Genomic DNA, 18,347 nt, shown 5'->3' on the forward strand with positions numbered 1-18,347 from the left:
AAGAAAAATCTAAATATAATTACAATTATGATAAACGTATCTTTTACAGACAGTTAATTGTTATTTCATGTTAGAATAATATATCCTTAAACGTATATTAATATTATTTTATAGTTTTATTAATTGTATTTAAAAATTATATTTGAAAAATTTTTCAAATAACAATTGATTTGATCGCGCACATGGCAAGACGAGGATGTGCGCATGCGTCTAATACATTCACTTGTTTCATTTTCATAGTTAGTATCTGTATGAAACGTACATATATGCATATGCTTCATTAATATGTGTTTGTATGTTCATGTGCGCACACGTAGCGCGTAAAGCAACGACAAGTGACTAAAGAGAAGAAGACACTAAAATTGTAGTGTCGTCAAAGCTATCACGACAAATGTTTTAATTATTATTTTTCCATTTTGCTACATTTATTTTGTATATTAGGAAATAATTCTTAAGATTTTGTAGAAGGAAGAAATAATTAGAAAAAGATGTTTCGAGAGGGACAATACATAGAAGTGATAAAGGTATTTTGTCCTGCAACAGCTGTTGACAGCTGTCAAAATGATCACGTTGTTTTATATTCATCATTATAAAAGCAAAAGCTGTGGGTGTGTTTTCAGGCTTCAGATAATTGCGTGGCGACGGTTGTCGTTACTGTGCAAGAACAAATTATTGAAATAAAGAAGAAAAAGATATCTACCAACAAGTGGCTCGATCTCGAAGATTGGGCGGCGGTTTATAAAATATTGGAAAGAGTCATTTTACGTAACTGCAAAAATGATATTAGCGAGCAATGCCGTAGAAAATTCGAAGGGTGTCAATGGAAAAAATCTACAAGACAATTAGAGATAACGTAAGAAAAATATCAGTTTTATTCGAAAGTAATTCTCTGATATTTATCTTGTACGTGTTTAAATTAAAAAATTAAATTGCAGATGTACAATTGATTCCTTTGAATGGACCAAAGATACATCATTGTTAACGATTAGAGTAAATGTGTCACCTGCAAGAAGAAAGTTTACAAAGAATGATATACATGAACAAAGTTCGGGTGATGAAAAATCAACTTCTAAAGAATTAGTAGATAATTTAATAAAGAAGGAAATAGATCTAGAAAAACCTGATAATCATAGCAGTTTGCAGATAGAACAGTCAAATTATTCTCCTGATCAGGCATTAGAAGAGTATGTACCAGATTCACCTATAAAGAAAAATTCTCCTCCTTTAAAGTATATACCAAGTAGAAAAAGTACACTGCAGAGTATGCAAATGACATCTAATGAATATACACCAGTGCAATCATGTAATGATGTTTTGGATAATGTTCCATATGTACCTAACTCCATTAAAAATTTCAATGCTTCTTACGAAGCTTATGAACCTCATAGTATTACTTCTATGGAATTAGTAGAAGAATATGTACCTAATTCTAAAGGTATAAAGCCTTCGGTTGAAGAATACGAGCCTAATTTTAGAGGAAAGTTAATGAAATTTGATGAAAGTTATGTACCATCCAGTGTACAAATTTCAAACGAGAATGTAAAAAGAGTACAAAAGATAGAAAAATTAAAGTCACGTAGAAAAGGAACACTTATAAATAAAAAGAAAACAGAACTCGTTTAGTACGAACAAAATGGATTGTATAAACTGATCATTGTGAAAAATTACTTTTGATAAATGAATTACTTATAACATATGTGGGTATGTGAGTGTGCGTATATATATATAAATAGTTTTATTATAATATTAATAAAAAAATAATGATACTGTATCGCTTTAATAAAATGTATATTCTTAGAATTGATATTATCAATCGATTCTCGATGATTTTTTTAAATCGTTTTCGGTTAAGTCTACAATCGAGAACTTAAAAAATATTTAATAATAGAATCAACTTGATTACACGTTTATTCATTATTATCTTTTGTCTCAGAAGTTGGTTCGTCGATCAAGTTTTGTATCGGCTCGCATTTATTTTCGGTTATTTCATTTATAATTTCTTGTGTTTCTTGATGTTGCTGTTCTTGTTCTTGTTCTTGTTCTTGTTCTTGTTCTTGTTCTTGTTCTTGTTCTTGTTCTTGTTCTTGTTCTTGTTCTTTTTCTTCTTCTTCTTCTTCTTCTTCTTCTTCATCATCCGTGTCATCATCAGCACCAGGATGAGCAGGAACTTTATGTACTGGGCTTCCAGTTGTTTGCATACTACCTGGTTTTTGCCACATTTTTTGTGATTCCTTATATTGAGAAAGAAATAAAATTTGATTATATAAATGTAATTGTACATTCATTATAAATTATTTAGAAGAAAAAAAAAAAAAAAGAAATTTATATACGGAATGAAACCTTACCTTTATACCGCTCACTTTTTCCATATAATAATCGTAAACGAATTTAGCCATATGTGGCATGTCTTCTATTTCCATTGGAGATGTCGATGGAATAGCATCGTTTAATCTATCAGTAGGATAAGTTTCTTGTGGTAAAAGTTGAAGCTTTAATGGTCGTTGCATCAGTTGATTGAATGCAGGCGTAAGCTCGAAACAATTTTTAAAAAGGGATACTCTGGCAAAGACGTATAGACCTAGTCGTGCTCTTGACATTGCTACCACGAGACGTCTAGCATCCCTTAAATGACCTACTGCTCGTGTTTTTACTAGAGATAATATTATATAATCATTTTGTTGACCCTGATACTTATCGACGGTTGTTACTTTATTTGGCCGACCTATTAATGGATTATTTGCGCATCTTATATTTATTACATCTCTTATAAGGTGTTTTTGACCGTTATATGTAGTTAATATACTAATTTTATCCGCTGGATAACCCAAAAGACGCATGTACATAAACACAGCAACACAATATTCTGCTTCAGCGAGATTTTGATAAAAATATGCACTAGGCTCACTTTCTCCAATACCATTGAAATCTTCGACATTAACCAATTGAAAATCGTAAAGGAAACCTGCATTTGCCACTAAATATTCAGCACTACGTTCTACGTGTAATAAATTACCAAGCTTTTTGTATCGCCAATTATATAAATTACATATACTCGGCCTAGCACGTCCTTGACCATCTAAATCAACCGTTGGAACACCTAATCTTACGAATCGTGCGAAAAGAGACTGTTCCATATTCGAATATTTTTGGAATGCCATATTTTTAATAACAGGTGGCAATTGATGATGATCGCCAATCATTATCCAACGTTTTAAACGATTATAACCATCTTGAGGATTTTGAAGTAATAACGGAATGAAAGTTTCAATTTCTAAAATTTGTGCAGACTCTTCCATTAGGATGTTGTCATATTTGAAACCCATATCCACAAGTTCACGCCTTTTTAAAGCTGCGTGAGTACATGTCATAGCTATAACCTTTGCCTCCTTCACTAGTAAATATTTAGATCTATCAAGTCCGGATCTGAGCAATTCGAATGCTCTAAATTCTTCTAATTGTGCGAATATTCTTTCAATATATCTATAAACATAATGTACTTAGATTAGATATATATATATATATATATATATATATATATATATGTGTATATATATAGAATGTAATTATCAGATATTACGAAGAGATGGAAATAACATATGTATGTACCGGAAACAACTACGAGCAATCTCTATATCTTCCTCAAATGTCTTATGTTTAAATAATGGTTGTGGTGCATTATCGAAAAATTTATGGAATGGAAATTCTTCATCCACGATAAAAGCCGTCGACGTCGAGGTTGATGATGCGTCTGATCCCTGTTTTTGTTTAATCCTAGTCTCAAAACGTTCCCAACGTGTTTGTATTTGATACATAAAGAAATGTCCTGCTGTCTCGCAAGTATATGCTACATCGCCCTTCACATTTAACGATTCCTTTTAACAAATATTAGTAAAATAATGTCAAAGTTCTTTGTATAATTTATATAATAATAATAAATTTAATAAATTAATATAATATGATAAGATTGATATATTACCTGTAGTCTTTGTACTTCCATAAGTAGATCTAAACGTTTAGCTAGCACATAGTTTACTCTACCATATCTACTGAAATCTTTTTCAGTTTCTAATGCCTCTTCTCCATGACCAAGACGTAACAAATGACGTTCATCGATATCAAGTGCCATAATTTTTTCAAACAATTGATTTAGTGCTTGATTCGAATGCGTTACAATGAGTGTTCTTTGATAAGGAAAATTATGATAAAGATTAGATATAATTTGAACTGCTACATCAGTTTTACCAGTACCAGGTGGACCTACTACAAGCGTTAAACCTGGTTGCATTCCAGCTCTAATGGCTTCCACTTGTGTTGGTGTAAAAGGGATTTGATTTCTGCAATAAATATCATATATATATATATATATATTTACATAAAATAACGTAATTTAAAGAATAACAATATCATGGACAAATAATTTCTTTTTATACGAACTTCTTAGGTTCATTAGCTTTGTATGGGCCTCGGCTAGGAGGTACGTGAGGTTCAACTATAATAATTTTGTCAACATGTTCATTATTTTGTTTAGCGATAACATCTTCGAACGTCAATCGGAAAGGTCTAACGAGTTTTTCTTGTTCATCGCATTTCACTCTAATCTCATAATGTGGAAAGCTAGACCGTAAATGTTTTATATCAAGAAACGTATCGTTGAAATCCATCGTTGCTATTTCATTCGGCATTCTGTTAATAATCATGATGATTAATAAATATTGTTCACACTATCTCTTGATAATGGAATGTTAATAAAATTCCACTTGTCAAAGATCATATACCTAGAATAACGAGCAGCACCAGGATCACCATAACCAAGTATAATATCATGAAGCCAATCCGGAACAACACATTCCGTGTTCATAAGTTCTCGTATAGTCTCTAAAACAGCTTTAAAGTTATTTTCTTTAGGCTTTCGTCTCATTATTACGTTAAATCCTTCGTAAACATCTTCACCACCGTGACTAGCATTATCCATATCGATTCGATATTGATTAGAGTCTAACCATACTCTGTAAGTTCTCGTATCTCCTGGTAAAATAGGTCTTGGTTCGGGACCATCTTCAATAACTCTTCCATTGGAATCTAACATACCTTCTACTTCACATCCACGTACTGTCGCTAAACCAACTTGTGGTATAAAAGGAAGCTTATGACTGTATTTTGTACCTATTAGGATAACAAAAATCTGTTGAAATATCTCTCTCTCTCTCTCTTTCTTCCCCATTGGATATAAATGTTAATTTTATAATCTCAAAGTTACGAATAATTATAATAACATTAATGTTACCGATCGGATTTTGTGGTTTCACTGTAATAAGAAAACAAACGTCATGCTTCCGAAGATTTTCCCATTCTGATTTGATCTCCTTTCGAACACTCAAATTGATCGTGACATCGGCACGTACTCGAGATGGTCTCTTTTCACCGATATTAGGTTTGGCTACTTCAACGACTGCAAATTGTGTAATCGGTTGTGCCATTCTGGCCCAACCACCAAAATATACACCACCGTCTTCAGCTTGCCTAAAAAAAAAAGTAACGTTATTCCAGTGTACAAGAATTGTAATATGATTTGGCTTATCGTAATTCATATGAACCACATACCATGGACTCAATCTACTCACAGCGTCTTCGATATCTTGGCGTATTTCATCTGTAAATGATAATGAAATCAATGTAAACATACAGATATTTCGAAAATATAGATATTGAAAATACGTACATGTGGATTCTAAGCGAAAAAGATTAAAGTTTCTTAAGAGATAATCGTGGAGAGTTAAAAATTGTAAGTTTAATTTCGGCAAAGCCAAACAGCCTTCGCCTGAAAAATATTCGGTTGGTACGATACTTTCGTTCCAAATGATATCCTCGGTTGGATAAAGTGGCATTTCATTTAATTCTTCGAGCTGTGATGCTCTACGTTCGTGTCGCGATATCTGAAATAGAGAAGAAAAAAAATTTGTGTAAAAAAGAAAAGAGTAGAATTCCGCCGCTTTTGAAAATACGAGTAAAGATTGCTTTTAAATTACCAATAGTTCTCGAAGAAAATCTATGTCCAAGCGATACCAATTTTCATTTTTCTCCCTTTCCTTCGGTGGTACCAAATTCAAATAACTTGCAATAGATTTCAATTCTTCTTGACTAAAAAGTAAAATCAACAAATGTGTAGATACATATAAATATATTTTTATTCTGTCAATAGAATAAATTTATATTTAATTATAATATATATTCACCTGAGAGATCCAAAATGTTTATTAAGCGCATCTCTGGTATCCACGCTTGCTACGTTTGCCAAGGCAAAATTTCGTAGATCACGAAATTTAGCAAAGACCGCTTTCTGCATTTGGGAAAAAAAAATACATATACAGATTTTACAATTCATATACATTTATTTTAGATAGAAATGATTGATACGTCATATGCGTACATATATCATCTATACCTGAAGGGATGTAATTTTGGCATAATGTAATTGAGTCATATCGTGATCGGTCAAAGGATCTCCCGTTTCTTCGCTAATTTCAAATCTGGCATAAAACTTCAGCATTTCCAGGAGCTGAAATTATCGATCGTAATATAATTAATGAAATAAGTGATATGAGGTTTTTTTTTTTTTTTTTTTTTTAGTGTATTGAAATATTTCATAATATATAGATATACAACAAATACGCACACACACACATACATCGTTACAAAGTTCATCAAGCTCTAAAAATAGATAATCAAATATAAATACATATAATATATATTCTCTAATCGGTTATACGAATAATAATTAATTTTTTATTACTTTAAAAAAATATTTTAACAATTGATTTTATTATTATGAGCGTTATTATTATGAATGATGACAGTATAGGAGCAGATATTATCTCTTTTTCATTTCAACTTGATCTTCATCTCTCTCTCTCTCTCTCTCTCTCTCTCTCTCTCTCTCTCTCTCTCTCTCTCTCTCTTTCTCTTTTCTTTTCCTCTCTCATTCCAATTGATATGCGTTACCTTGTTTCACTATTCATATATGCTTCTTTCTAATTTACTTTTTCTTTCTAAAAATCTTTTTACGTAAGTTTTGAATAATTATGTTTACATTATGGTAAATTCCCGTTTCATTTCAATACTAATAAAAAATACATGAGTAATATGCAAATCATACAAACATTTCTTTGAGACGAATCTTTCTTTTTTTTTCTTTTTTTTTGATTTCGAAAGATTTGACATTTTTTTCATCGATTCACGATTCGTAGAATGTTTACGTATAAGTCGACATAAAAAAGAATAAAAATAAAAAAAAAAAAAAAAAAAAAAAAAAAAAAAAAAAAAAAAAAAAAAAAAAAAAAAAAAAAAAAAGATACGCATATAGTGACGATTATAATTAATCACTTTTATTCACACGTCAATGTAATTGGCATTCTTCGTTCGAGTCCTTCGACACACTTCTCAACTACACAATTACAAATTGTTATTATGATAAAGTAATGGAATTTTTTTACCTTACAATACCCACTTCTGTATATTGTAGATTAAACATTTTTTCATTCTTATTCCATTCATATTATCGATTATAACTATCTTGTTGTATTTATCATATGATTATTTGCGATTCGATTTTATACATACCATATATATGTATATATATATATATATATATATATATATATATATATATATATATATATATATATATATATATATATATATATATATATATATATAAATCTTGATAATAATTTATAATACAAGCAAATGAGTGTTTATAAGAGAATCTACAATTGACATTGGTACGCATTATCATGACACGTGTAGTTAATTTAATGTTTCACACGTGTATATAATACTTGTATACTATATAAGCACGGTTTATCGACGCATATTAAGTGCTAAAATTAGACTATCAATATAATGATAGTAAATTCAAAGTAATATGATATCCATCGATGACTAATATTATTATATTTGATTATTAATAATATATCAATCCATAGAACAAAGAGATTTATACCGTATCATTTATTACTAATTATTAATACTCTCAAATCTCTATTTTTAACAGATTTTTTTTCTGATAAAGATCTTTTAGCCGCGGGTGTATAGTAATCTTAATAAAAAGTAATATATCGTTTCTTTAAAGTTTTTTAATACATTTATATTAATTCTTATTAAGCGCCCTACTATATATAAAAAATTAATTATAATTAATATATTGAAATATATATATATATATATATATATATATATATATATATATAATTACAAGAAGAATAAATAATTAATTTTCATAATGAATAAATAAATAAAAAGGATAATACAATATATCAATTTTAATCGATCAAGAATATGAGACACTCCAATTGATTATCTTCTTTTTTCTCTCTTCTTTCTTTTTATCCGTCTTTCTTCATCGAAAAGGAAAAAATGTAACTCGTCGTCGAAAGGCAGATATTTTCTATCTATGGGCGTTCGCGAGGAACGGTTGATGGCTAAGACAATCGTTCTTCAGTATCGTGCGTATCGTGTGTGCGTTAACATTCCTCCGAGAGCGAAAGTTCTCTTCTTGATTTTTATAACACGTACGAGTCAAAAAATACTTTGAACATTATCCGAAATTAAATACACGAAGTTTAAAATTTTAACTTATTTAGAAAATATTCTTAATTGAATATCTCGAGAATTATAATTGAAATTATCTTTTTATAGTTTTCAAATATACATTAACAAAAAATATAAGAAAATAGTTCGCGCGTTAACGTTTCATTTTCCTTTCTTGTAGTCCCAGTGTTATAGTCGTCGATACAGAAGTGCAAGAATAGCCCAGGGTAGCTTTGTCATTCTCTTTTTTCTTTCTCTTTCTCTCTTTCTCTCTTTGTCCAAGTTTGATATTTTCGAGAGTGAGAACTTCTTCCAGCAGCCCGAGATACTCCAAAAGTCTCATAATATTTTATTTGATAATATTTAGTGAGAATAGGAATGTTAATATTGACGAATTACTCTTTTGCACTCTTTTTATAGTTGAGTTTATCACGCATAAATCTATTTATGGTGCCCTTTGACAACGGTGTGCCACATAACAGATAAAACGTACGATTGGAAGGTCAAAAGTTCATCATGTTTATATTTTTTTGATTTTTTATATTTTTTTTTTTTCTTTACTTTGTTCTATTTTTTTCTTTTATGAAATATTTTCGATTATCTAATGAGAAAGAGAGAGAGAGAGAGAAAGGGAGAGAAAGAGAAAGAAACGACATGCGGTAATGAAAAGTAAAAAATAAATGCCGTCAAATATGAATTATAAACGAAAACCTTGTTTATTGTCGATGAAAGGTAAGATCTCATCATTTTTTTCTATTTCATTTTTTAAGACAATTAATATAAATATATTATATATGAAAATTAATTCTTTTAAAGATACAAAACATACACACGCACCCACACACATATGCATGCACATTTTAACGCATTTGTGACGTGCGTCATTTTGTATTTACGTACATTCATCCAAGTTTATAAAAGCATAAATTCGTTCTTCTTAAATATACACATATATTTAATATTTATATTTAATTTATATACATATATATATGAACGTGTGAATACATAAAATCTTAAGCGATTAAAGATTTTCGTAAAAATATGAAGTAATACATCACGTTAAATAATAAATTTAGATATTGTACGTAACAAACATTGATATCAGCGTATATTGAAAAAAGATTACTATTTCTATCCAGAAATTTCGATTTTCTGTATGATCAAAGTGATAAAAGAAATCAATGATTGTATTAACGTCATACGAAATTTGAAATCAAATAAAATCGTACCGATCTCTCTCGATGAAGTCGAATAATTATTATATTTTTACAAATTATATTACAAATATTTACTCTTTCGTTCGTATTTATTTTTGATATGATTCATCTCTCTTTCTTTCTCTTTCTCTTTCTCTCTCTCTCTCTTTCTCTCTCTTTCTCTCTTTCTCTCTCTCTCTCTCTATCTATCTCTCTTTTGTCTCACGTCTATTAATATTACGAATGCAAGTTAATATACGAAATACAAACGTAGATAGCGCAAAACAATATTATCGTTCTTATCGAAGTTAAATCTACAGATAGTCTCTATATTTTCCGGTATTAGAAATAGTAATTATCGTGAATCATGCACGTTCAATTACCAAAATATGCATTAATATATTGTAAAAACGAATTGTATGATATAAGAACTATTTAATACGCATATTACTCGTGTCTTTCCACTCCGCTTTCATTTCAATCGCTCCTCTATCATTATTTCTCTTTTTATCGCTTAATTGTTTTCAATTTATTTCAGTTGCGTTAATAAAAATTGAAGACAACGAAGAGTATCGTAACGCGTTGCCCTATTAATTTCTCATATGAACTCATTTCGCTTAACGCTTTTCACAGTACCTGTTTGGATATTATGCCTTCATTGGCTGATATGGACCAGCTTATTAAGCGAAGCCATCGACATAAATTGCTGTCAAAATGATACGACGTGGGTAGCCGGAAGGAATTGCAGTGACGGCAGTAACATTCGTATCAAATGTACACTAGGCTTTTATAAAATAAACGGCGAAATCGAAGAATTTAATATTACTGAAACGAAAAATGGAGCTATGCTGACAGAAACCGAAAATTTCATTCCAATATTACAGGATCAGTAAATGTTCTATTAATTTTTTCCATTACAATCCGTTCAATTTTTTTCACTTTGTTTTTTTTTTCTTCCTTCTTCTTCTTCTTTTAATATTTCATTCAGACTCATAAAGTATTTACTTATTATAGCTTTTGTGTGATACATACGAAAAATGTCAAACCTTCTGTACTCGTATGCTTCGATGAAACGTATATGGACGAGCCACCACTATGGAAAAGCATACTTTTCTTTATTCTCAGCATGATATCGGCGATATTTTTGATTGCCACTTTGATGATTTATTTGATCCTTCCCGAACTTCGGGAAATACAAGACAAAGCAATGATGGGTGCTGTATTTTCTTTGGCAGTCAGTTATATTATTCTTTGCATACAACACATTAAGGAATATGAAAGTGAAGAAATAACGATGTGTGTTACATTAGGTATGTATATATATATATATATATATATATATATATATATATGTGTATGCATATTGATTTAGAATATTAGTAAAAATTTAGAATTAGTTAAATTTAGAATTTGAATTTAGAATTAATGAAACATTTATATTTTTTAACATTAGCATTCTTTCTCTACTATGCCTTCATGACCGCCTTCTTTTGGTTGAACATCGTGGCTTTTAATATTTGGCGAACAGTTTGGTGAGTAAAAAATATTTCATACATTGTTCATAAAGAATCAGTTTTACCGAACTAATTTAATAAAAACGATTATATTCTCAGGTTTAAAAATTTCCTAATTAAAGATAGAGTACTTTTTTTTATATATTGTGTTTATGGATGGTTCGTACCGATCTGTTTTCTAATATCAGCATTGATCGCTCATCATATTCAAGGGTCTCATTTGAAACCTCATTTTGGCGAATACAGATGTTGGTTTAATGGTAATTTATATTACTTAATGTTTCCATTTAATTTCGTATTAATTACATCTCCATTTCTTTCCCCCCCTCCCTTATATATATGTATACATGTTTGATTTGAAGTAATCTTTCTTTCGAATTCTTTAGGTACATCCGAAGTATGGGTATTTTTTTATGGTCCAATTGCCTTTTTATTGACACTAAATGTTATTTATTTGGGTCTAACAAGTTGGAGATTATGGCATGAATACCGGGAGTATATTGGAAACAACCTACGAGCATTACGATTTAAATGTTTGCTTTATATAAAGCTTATGCTTGTTATGGGTATAACATGGATCTTTGAAATATTATCATTCGCTGCTGGGACAACTCAGTGGTATTGGTACGTATATAATCGAATCAACTAAGTTTTTTTATTCCTTTATACATATTAGTATAACTCTCACAAATGAAATTTATTTCGTAATACAGAATGAACGATGATCCTTGAAAACGTAAACATCAAACACACACACACACATACATATACATACATACATACATACATGCATGCATGCATGCATACACATACACCAGCAGCAGTGGCAGCACACAATCACGAGAACAAGCAATTATTAAAATATAGCCTGTGGCATATACGATCTTCCGTTTTCCTTTGCATTAATAGCGAACGCGGTATATCATATATCTTTTTTTGTTCTTTTTCTTTCATCATATATTTCTTTTGATTTTGTTCTTTTTCTTTCTTCTTTTTCTTTCTTCTTCTTCTTCTTCTTTTTTTTCTATCCATTAAGCGAATGTATGCTATTCTCTCAAACGTGCCTCGTATATTCTCATTCTATTTTGGGCTTTTATTTCATGCTCGTTCTCCCATTTTATGTATTAGGATACCAACGGACATCCTCAATACGTTGCAAGGTTTTATAATATTTCTTCTTTTGGTTGTAACACGAAAAAGGGTGAGAAAGCTTTTAGCGAAAAAGAAACCTTGCGGTATAATTTTCCCTAAATCATGGACAGTTTACGAAGACGAGGAATGTGAGATAGTATTACCAGAAGAATTGGAATTGTCTCAACAAGATTAAGAATATTTAATTTATCTATGACATTATTAGAATTTAATCGTTCAAAAGACAAAGAAGAAGATAGTATATCGATTTACGATCTCATTCTATTTTAACTATAAACAAAGTTTACAATCGCATTAATTGGAAATAATTATCTCAATATCGTAAGGACATAGAAAAGAAATAATATCTAAATTTTCATAATACAAATAAAACTAATCCATATATATCTCCTTAGAATGTATTCATGCATATACTTCATATAGTTTAATATAATTTTCTCTGCTTTTGTGAGCGAAGAGATTATTATTGTACAGAAATCTCTGTAAATATTAAGAAATTGTGGAAAGTCGAAAAAAAAAAGGAAAATAAAATATAAGTACACATATTATTTATTATACCTCTCTATTTGTCCTGTACTGATACCTTTTATTTGAAAAATTGTCAATATATGTTAGTGACAAAGAACCAAAATGATAATGGAAAACAGTCTTTAAATCTCTTTAAAGTAAAAAAAACAAAGCATCGACTCATCGAATTTTTTTCTTTCTTTCACACGATATACATATCGGACTTTGTACGTGCAACAACATTGGACAGGGACTCTGACACAATCGAACGACTCATCGTCAACGCGATGAGAATATTAAAAAAAAACTTATAAATTGAAACGTAATACTTATGTATAAATAAATAAATCTGACGAATCAAAAAATGATATAATATAGAGATTTCTTTTTGTGTTGTTGACGCATATGCTATTACATATATTGATTATAAAACGTTCGGTTCGACTCTAGCATTGCTGTAGTCGCATAAGTATCATTTACGATACGTTACAAAAAGGAAGCGTTTGTACTACCTATTAACAAAGAGGTATGCGAGGGCGGCAGTGAAGTTACTCGTCGTATCAATGTAGAAGACTCATTCTGTTAATATGATAAAGAACGATCTAATCTAATCACAGAAGATGCTTTATTCGTTTTTAACCATCGTTCACACGTAATGCAAATACTATTTTTTTTATCTTCTAACTTATAATTATATTACTTCTTTTATCATATTTATTCGTATGTTTTTACAAACGATTATCATTTACTTATTTCATTTATATAAAATATCTGGAACAATGATACAATCATGACAAACGAATGAATTAACGTATAAAGAAATAACGTCATACATAGATATGTAGAAAAATCAGAAAATAAAGATGCGATTAATAAATAAAACATTTTCTAATTCTTTGAAACCTTCGTTCATTCGGCGAATTTGTATATTTGACTTTAAATGGAGTTTCTTTATTAAGATGCGTTCAGTGTGAACTGACCTTAAATTTTTGCAATAGTGTGCAGACTCCTTAATGCGACAGAGGCGCGCGCGCATACATAAACACGTACAGAAGCATATACAGAGGGTTCACGAAAGGGGCTGGAGGGAGAGAGAGGAAGAGAGGAAGAGAGAGAGAGAGAGAGAGAGAGAGAGAGAGAGAGAGAGAGAGAATAAATTAACGCATAGAGGGGGAAGTAGGATAGCGTATAAGAGAAATAAAGTAAGGAAGAGCACAAGGAGAAACGAGAATGGATAAAGAGATAAAGAGGAGGAGAAGTAAAAGAAGGAGAAAACGACGACGAGTATGGATGGGCAGGGGTAGGTTTCTTTGCAGGCAGTACTAGCGACAGACAGGTATGGCAAAGCGAAGATGATTCCAATGTATTGCCTTATTCGCGCTTACGTGTGTACAGACCTTAAACGTCCTGTAAAAGAGAGTGGAAATCAATATTTCATCAATTTACATATATACTTCCGTGGAACATCTTCGAGAAACTTATTGCACGTTGAAAATGTTGAATTAATGGAGGGACAAGAAAGGAACCGAAGGTGATGATAATAAAGGAAGAAAGAAAAAAGGAATAGAAAAAGTGAGAAAGATAGAGAGAAAGTGTGCACTCCTTCGTTTGTGTGTGTAAAATACGAGAGAGAAAGAGAGAGAGAGAGAGAGAGAAGGGGGACAATACGGGAGTGACATGTATCTTGCAACGGCGTTTCTTCTCATATCATTCCTAGCGAGTCATTCAAGATTCGCCGGTGGAAATACAAATGCCAAAATAAATGCAGTAAAGATTGCAAAGTGTTGCGAACTCAGTGAACTTCTTTTGGACGACACGTGCACACCATTATCAGTGACAAACGAAACGAAACCATGGCAACCAGAATATACAGAAGACAAAGACTCAGATTTTTCGTTACGAAATCAAGTCACACCAGATTATCGTTTTGGATTACCTAAATGTCATAGTAATGAACATCAATGGCATGTATATTATTATCCTTCCGGGCCAGACAGATTGGCTATTGTATTGCCCTTTGGCAAACTTAGACATTATATCGATGATCTCAAGAAAGAAACAATCAGAAATGGAGAAGAGGTCATAGAACCGTTCAGATTTGATGACGGAGAAGAAGGGACCAAATCCATTCACTATGATTATTCTTTTGGGAAATATTGTGCCGACAAAGCTGTCCTAAGTAGAGATCATTTGGTTGCTACCTATGCTATGATATGTGTACCTGAGGTACCTGTTCAATGGACAGATGCCAATTACTTGATGAAACATGCTATTGATCCTGCCTTTCGTGCCATATCCATAGCAGCATATCTTGTTGTCGCAGTAATTTATTTTGTTCTACCGCAATTGCGAGATCTTGTAGGTAATATGATAACTAGTATGACATTGTGCCTTATAACAAATCAATGTGCTTCGACAGTAAGAATATTCACTGAACTTGGTAGTCATGTTAGTTTTATGATAGCTGGTGAGTTTAAAATCAACTAAATGTAGAATTTCAATAAAATATAGTTTCTACTTAATTTTCTTTGATTTTTTTTCAGATACAGTTGCATATGTGTCTTTATTAGCAGCTTTCTTTTGGCTCAATGCTTTGGGCTATTACGTTTGGAATACATTTAGATCTCGCAATGTATTTTTGCGTATAACTGATGGAAGAAAATATTGTTACTATTCCACATATGTTTGGATATCAACTATTGCTATTGCTGGAACTGCTATTTTTGCACATTTTGCATTAGAAATTGACAAACCATCTATAGGTGGTACAGTATACCCCGCTCAAGAAACTGTTGGTTGGCTAGCTCTTTCAGTATTATTTATGTCTATTATTCTTACAATAATAGTTGATTTTTCCTTTGTTTTAACAACAGCAAACAGAATTAAAAGAATGAGTACATATGGCAGAATTCATCATAAAATGAAATACAGTTTCAGAATGTTTGTTTTTCTATTCGCAATAATGAGCATTAGTTGGATCTCTTTATTACTGTCAGGATTAAAATATGAAGCTTTAGCATATTGCCACATTGTTGTTAATTTGTTACAAGCAATTTTTGTACTTTATATATGCGTATTTGGTCAAAAAAGAGTCACATTTTTACTTGGGAAAACATGCAATTGTTGTAATAATGGAGAAAATATTGAAGGCCTTGATTGGGGAGAAGAGATGACAGCAATAAATGCAGGTTATTAAAGTGCACTTATATCTTATAAATAACTCTGACTGAATGTCTAAATAAGACATATCTAATATTTAATATCAATTAAACTTAAATAGTATTATAATATTTGATATCTTGTAAATTATATATGCCTTAAATCAAATAGATTTGTATATATAATCAAAATCTGTTAATTAATAATATAATACAATTTTATAAATATATATTACCTAGTAAAGTATTAATACCTATATTCGGTATATAGTCAAAGTTAACTATGAAATAGTTAATCTCTATGTTTTCAAAATATTTATGTAATATTTGTTTGTATAATATGGCAATTTTTGTATAAAAAAAAGAATCGTTTTATATAAATATTCATGCATACTCATAATTAAATATACTATCTTACATAATCTAATTATATCCTGATATTATATTTCTAAAACTTACCTGACCAAATAGTCCACCTTCTAGCCGATGTAACAAATTAGATAGTTGACAGCGTACTACCAAATGGCAATCATCCATCACAGTATTAAAGAAGCGTCTGGTTGGTAGAAGAGCCTCCAGATCAATGATCAGTTCCAAGAACCTTTCACAATAACGTATTTTGTCAGGGAAAACAGGTTCTGTAATAATGTATTTAATGTTATATTGTTCCTAAATATATACTAACATATATATATATCAAAATATAAGAAAAGATAGCAACACGAGTTCCTAAAGGCAAAAATGGTATATGTATGCCTCTATATACAATTGACATAAGGACAAATTTCTTTATACACAACATGTAATTGTTAATGTATTAAAATATTATTTGATCATCAATATTTTTGTCCTACAAGAGGTCATTGCTTACCTTTTTTCCTGTCAGGAACTCGTGCATCAATTACCTTCAAGTGGAATTGTTTCTAATATGGTCATAAATTTGATCATTAGTCTATGCAAAAATTTACGTTCCCATTCTAGTTTTTCTTTCAACTCAGGATTATCTTTTTTTCTTATAACCTTCCAGTATTTTCTCCATTTTGGATATTTTTTAAATTCTAATTCTCTACGTCCCTCTTGTAATGAAATCCACATAGACAACGATACCAATCTCTTTACTTCCTCTCTAACTAATGGTACTTCCATAGAATTAAAGCAATGATTCAAAAAGACAATAAGAGCGGTTTGTTCCTTAAGATCAAAATCCATTATACTCTCTTCTAAGCATGCTTCAAGAACTTTTTGAAAAAATCCTGCGAATTGAGTAGGATTCTTCTCGAATGCCTCCCAAACTTGTACGCGCTCTCGAAATTTCTCATTGACCATAACAACGATAGACATAGTATGAGCACGTGTAGCAGTTTCTACATGATAATTTGGCCAAAGAAAATTTTCCAAATATTGACTGAATTCTAGCATCATAATGCGCCGAATTGAAAACTTCGAAGCACATATTTCTTGAATATAAATGTCATCTACTATTTGAGAATTAAATGAAAGATGTATATCTGTAGTATGCGGTGCCCAATACTTGTTGGCCAACTGTGAAATAAACCAAAAATTTTATCGTTTCAGATTGTATTATATATAATTAATTAAGTTATAAAAAAACGAGTATTATTTATTTAAACGAACGCAATCTTAAAAACGAAACTCTGAAACAATAAAATAAAATGATTAAATGAAATACCTGAGTTATTTTATCTGCATTAATCTGTTCAACCGTTGGTGCAGGATTATTACTTTTGATGGGAGGACCATTTTGATTTTCCATTTTTGATCATTAATATTTTTGTTTCCTATACTTTTTTACAACATAACACAAAATATCATCCAGTATATAAACTCAGCAGCATGAACGTTACTGCACTTAACACAAACACTACACGTTTTAATTGGTTATATGCATATACCACACAATCATGTAATTCAAAATAACATTTCCAATGTTATATCAATTATATTTTTTAAATTTATCAACATTTTTGTTATCTTTTTTCAAGATATTAATATATAATTAATTTAATAACCACACATATCATTTTTAAAATTACATCAAACTACTTATCCACGGAACTTGCTGATACTTGATAAACATGGTAGTAGATGGAATAAATTTAATATTACGTCGTTGATGTTGTTGTCAGTACCTTTAATTGGTTAAAGTAATTTTCATGCATTGTCGTTGGTACAATGATTTTTGATATTTAAATTTAAAATTGATTATAAAATTC

The 18,347-nt window shown here is 30.4% G+C and overlaps 4 protein-coding genes across 9 annotated transcripts; 3 read left to right on the forward strand and 1 right to left on the reverse strand.

Annotated features, from left to right (window-relative positions):
• The first annotated feature begins 123 nt into the window (after positions 1-123).
• On the forward strand, positions 124-1,800 carry LOC124431270. 2 transcript variants are annotated; one of them, XM_046978956.1, is made up of 3 exons: positions 124-524; positions 603-853; positions 936-1,800. In XM_046978956.1, exons 1-3 carry the CDS (start codon positions 489-491, stop codon positions 1,621-1,623), a joined length of 975 nt encoding a protein of 324 aa, XP_046834912.1. In that variant the 5' UTR covers positions 124-488; the 3' UTR covers positions 1,624-1,800. The 2 variants fall into 2 exon arrangements, with proteins under 2 accessions (XP_046834912.1, XP_046834913.1); XM_046978957.1 differs by having other exon boundaries at positions 621-853.
• On the reverse strand, positions 1,772-18,206 carry LOC124431264 (RNA helicase aquarius). Of its 3 annotated transcripts, XM_046978945.1 has the most exons (15): positions 17,804-18,206; positions 17,019-17,655; positions 16,573-16,751; positions 6,443-6,556; positions 6,234-6,337; positions 6,027-6,138; positions 5,720-5,933; positions 5,602-5,650; positions 5,285-5,520; positions 4,776-5,163; positions 4,435-4,683; positions 3,977-4,334; positions 3,607-3,872; positions 2,346-3,480; positions 1,772-2,231 (listed from the first exon to the last, which is right to left on the reverse strand). In XM_046978945.1, the coding sequence occupies exons 1-15, from the start codon at positions 17,885-17,887 to the stop codon at positions 1,908-1,910; spliced, it is 4,449 nt and encodes a 1,482-aa protein (XP_046834901.1). In that variant the 5' UTR covers positions 17,888-18,206; the 3' UTR covers positions 1,772-1,907. The 3 variants fall into 3 exon arrangements, with proteins under 3 accessions (XP_046834901.1, XP_046834902.1, XP_046834903.1); XM_046978946.1 differs by lacking the exon at positions 17,804-18,206 and having other exon boundaries at positions 16,985-17,127; XM_046978947.1 differs by lacking the exon at positions 17,804-18,206 and having other exon boundaries at positions 16,573-16,714; positions 16,985-17,123.
• LOC124431269 (G-protein coupled receptor Mth2-like) lies at positions 8,446-12,993 on the forward strand. 3 transcript variants are annotated; one of them, XM_046978954.1, is made up of 9 exons: positions 8,453-8,567; positions 8,768-8,813; positions 9,007-9,318; positions 10,416-10,671; positions 10,797-11,092; positions 11,236-11,314; positions 11,396-11,556; positions 11,683-11,920; positions 12,425-12,993. In XM_046978954.1, exons 3-9 carry the CDS (start codon positions 9,267-9,269, stop codon positions 12,621-12,623), a joined length of 1,281 nt encoding a protein of 426 aa, XP_046834910.1. In that variant the 5' UTR covers positions 8,453-8,567; positions 8,768-8,813; positions 9,007-9,266; the 3' UTR covers positions 12,624-12,993. The 3 variants fall into 3 exon arrangements, with proteins under 3 accessions (XP_046834911.1, XP_046834910.1, XP_046834909.1); XM_046978955.1 differs by having other exon boundaries at positions 8,446-8,567; positions 8,768-9,318; positions 10,321-10,671; XM_046978953.1 differs by having other exon boundaries at positions 8,486-9,318.
• On the forward strand, positions 14,132-16,278 carry LOC124431268 (probable G-protein coupled receptor Mth-like 5). Its single transcript, XM_046978952.1, has 2 exons — positions 14,132-15,422; positions 15,499-16,278. Exons 1-2 carry the CDS (start codon positions 14,633-14,635, stop codon positions 16,149-16,151), a joined length of 1,443 nt encoding a protein of 480 aa, XP_046834908.1. The 5' UTR covers positions 14,132-14,632; the 3' UTR covers positions 16,152-16,278.
• Positions 18,207-18,347: the final 141 nt, after the last annotated feature.

This window comes from Vespa crabro, chromosome 20 (genome assembly GCF_910589235.1).
Source record: "Vespa crabro chromosome 20, iyVesCrab1.2, whole genome shotgun sequence".
In the NCBI taxonomy this organism is placed as follows: Eukaryota; Metazoa; Arthropoda; class Insecta; order Hymenoptera; family Vespidae; genus Vespa; species Vespa crabro.

Excerpts from the sequence above, each read along its gene's own strand:
- LOC124431270 (XM_046978956.1), top strand. The coding sequence starts at position 489 with ATGTTTCGAGAGGGACAATACATAGAAGTGATAAAG. Across the intron at positions 525-602 it reads AATACATAGAAGTGATAAAG|CTGTGGGTGTGTTTTCAGGC; the intron begins GTATTTTGTCCT and ends TAAAAGCAAAAG. Across the intron at positions 854-935 it reads ACAAGACAATTAGAGATAAC|ATGTACAATTGATTCCTTTG; the intron begins GTAAGAAAAATA and ends ATTAAATTGCAG.
- LOC124431269 (XM_046978954.1), top strand. The coding sequence starts at position 9,267 with ATGCCGTCAAATATGAATTATAAACGAAAACCTTGTTTATTGTCGATG. Across the intron at positions 11,315-11,395 it reads AATATTTGGCGAACAGTTTG|GTTTAAAAATTTCCTAATTA; the intron begins GTGAGTAAAAAA and ends TTATATTCTCAG. Across the intron at positions 11,921-12,424 it reads GGGACAACTCAGTGGTATTG|GATACCAACGGACATCCTCA; the intron begins GTACGTATATAA and ends TTTATGTATTAG.
- LOC124431264 (XM_046978945.1), bottom strand. The coding sequence starts at position 17,887 with ATGGAAAATCAAAATGGTCCTCCCATCAAAAGTAATAATCCTGCACCA. Across the intron at positions 6,557-16,572 it reads AAGGTGGACTATTTGGTCAG|CTCCTGGAAATGCTGAAGTT; the intron begins GTAAGTTTTAGA and ends CGATAATTTCAG. Across the intron at positions 3,873-3,976 it reads TGGAAGTACAAAGACTACAG|GAATCGTTAAATGTGAAGGG; the intron begins GTAATATATCAA and ends ATTTGTTAAAAG.
- LOC124431268 (XM_046978952.1), top strand. The coding sequence starts at position 14,633 with ATGTATCTTGCAACGGCGTTTCTTCTCATATCATTCCTAGCGAGTCAT. Across the intron at positions 15,423-15,498 it reads TGTTAGTTTTATGATAGCTG|ATACAGTTGCATATGTGTCT; the intron begins GTGAGTTTAAAA and ends ATTTTTTTTCAG.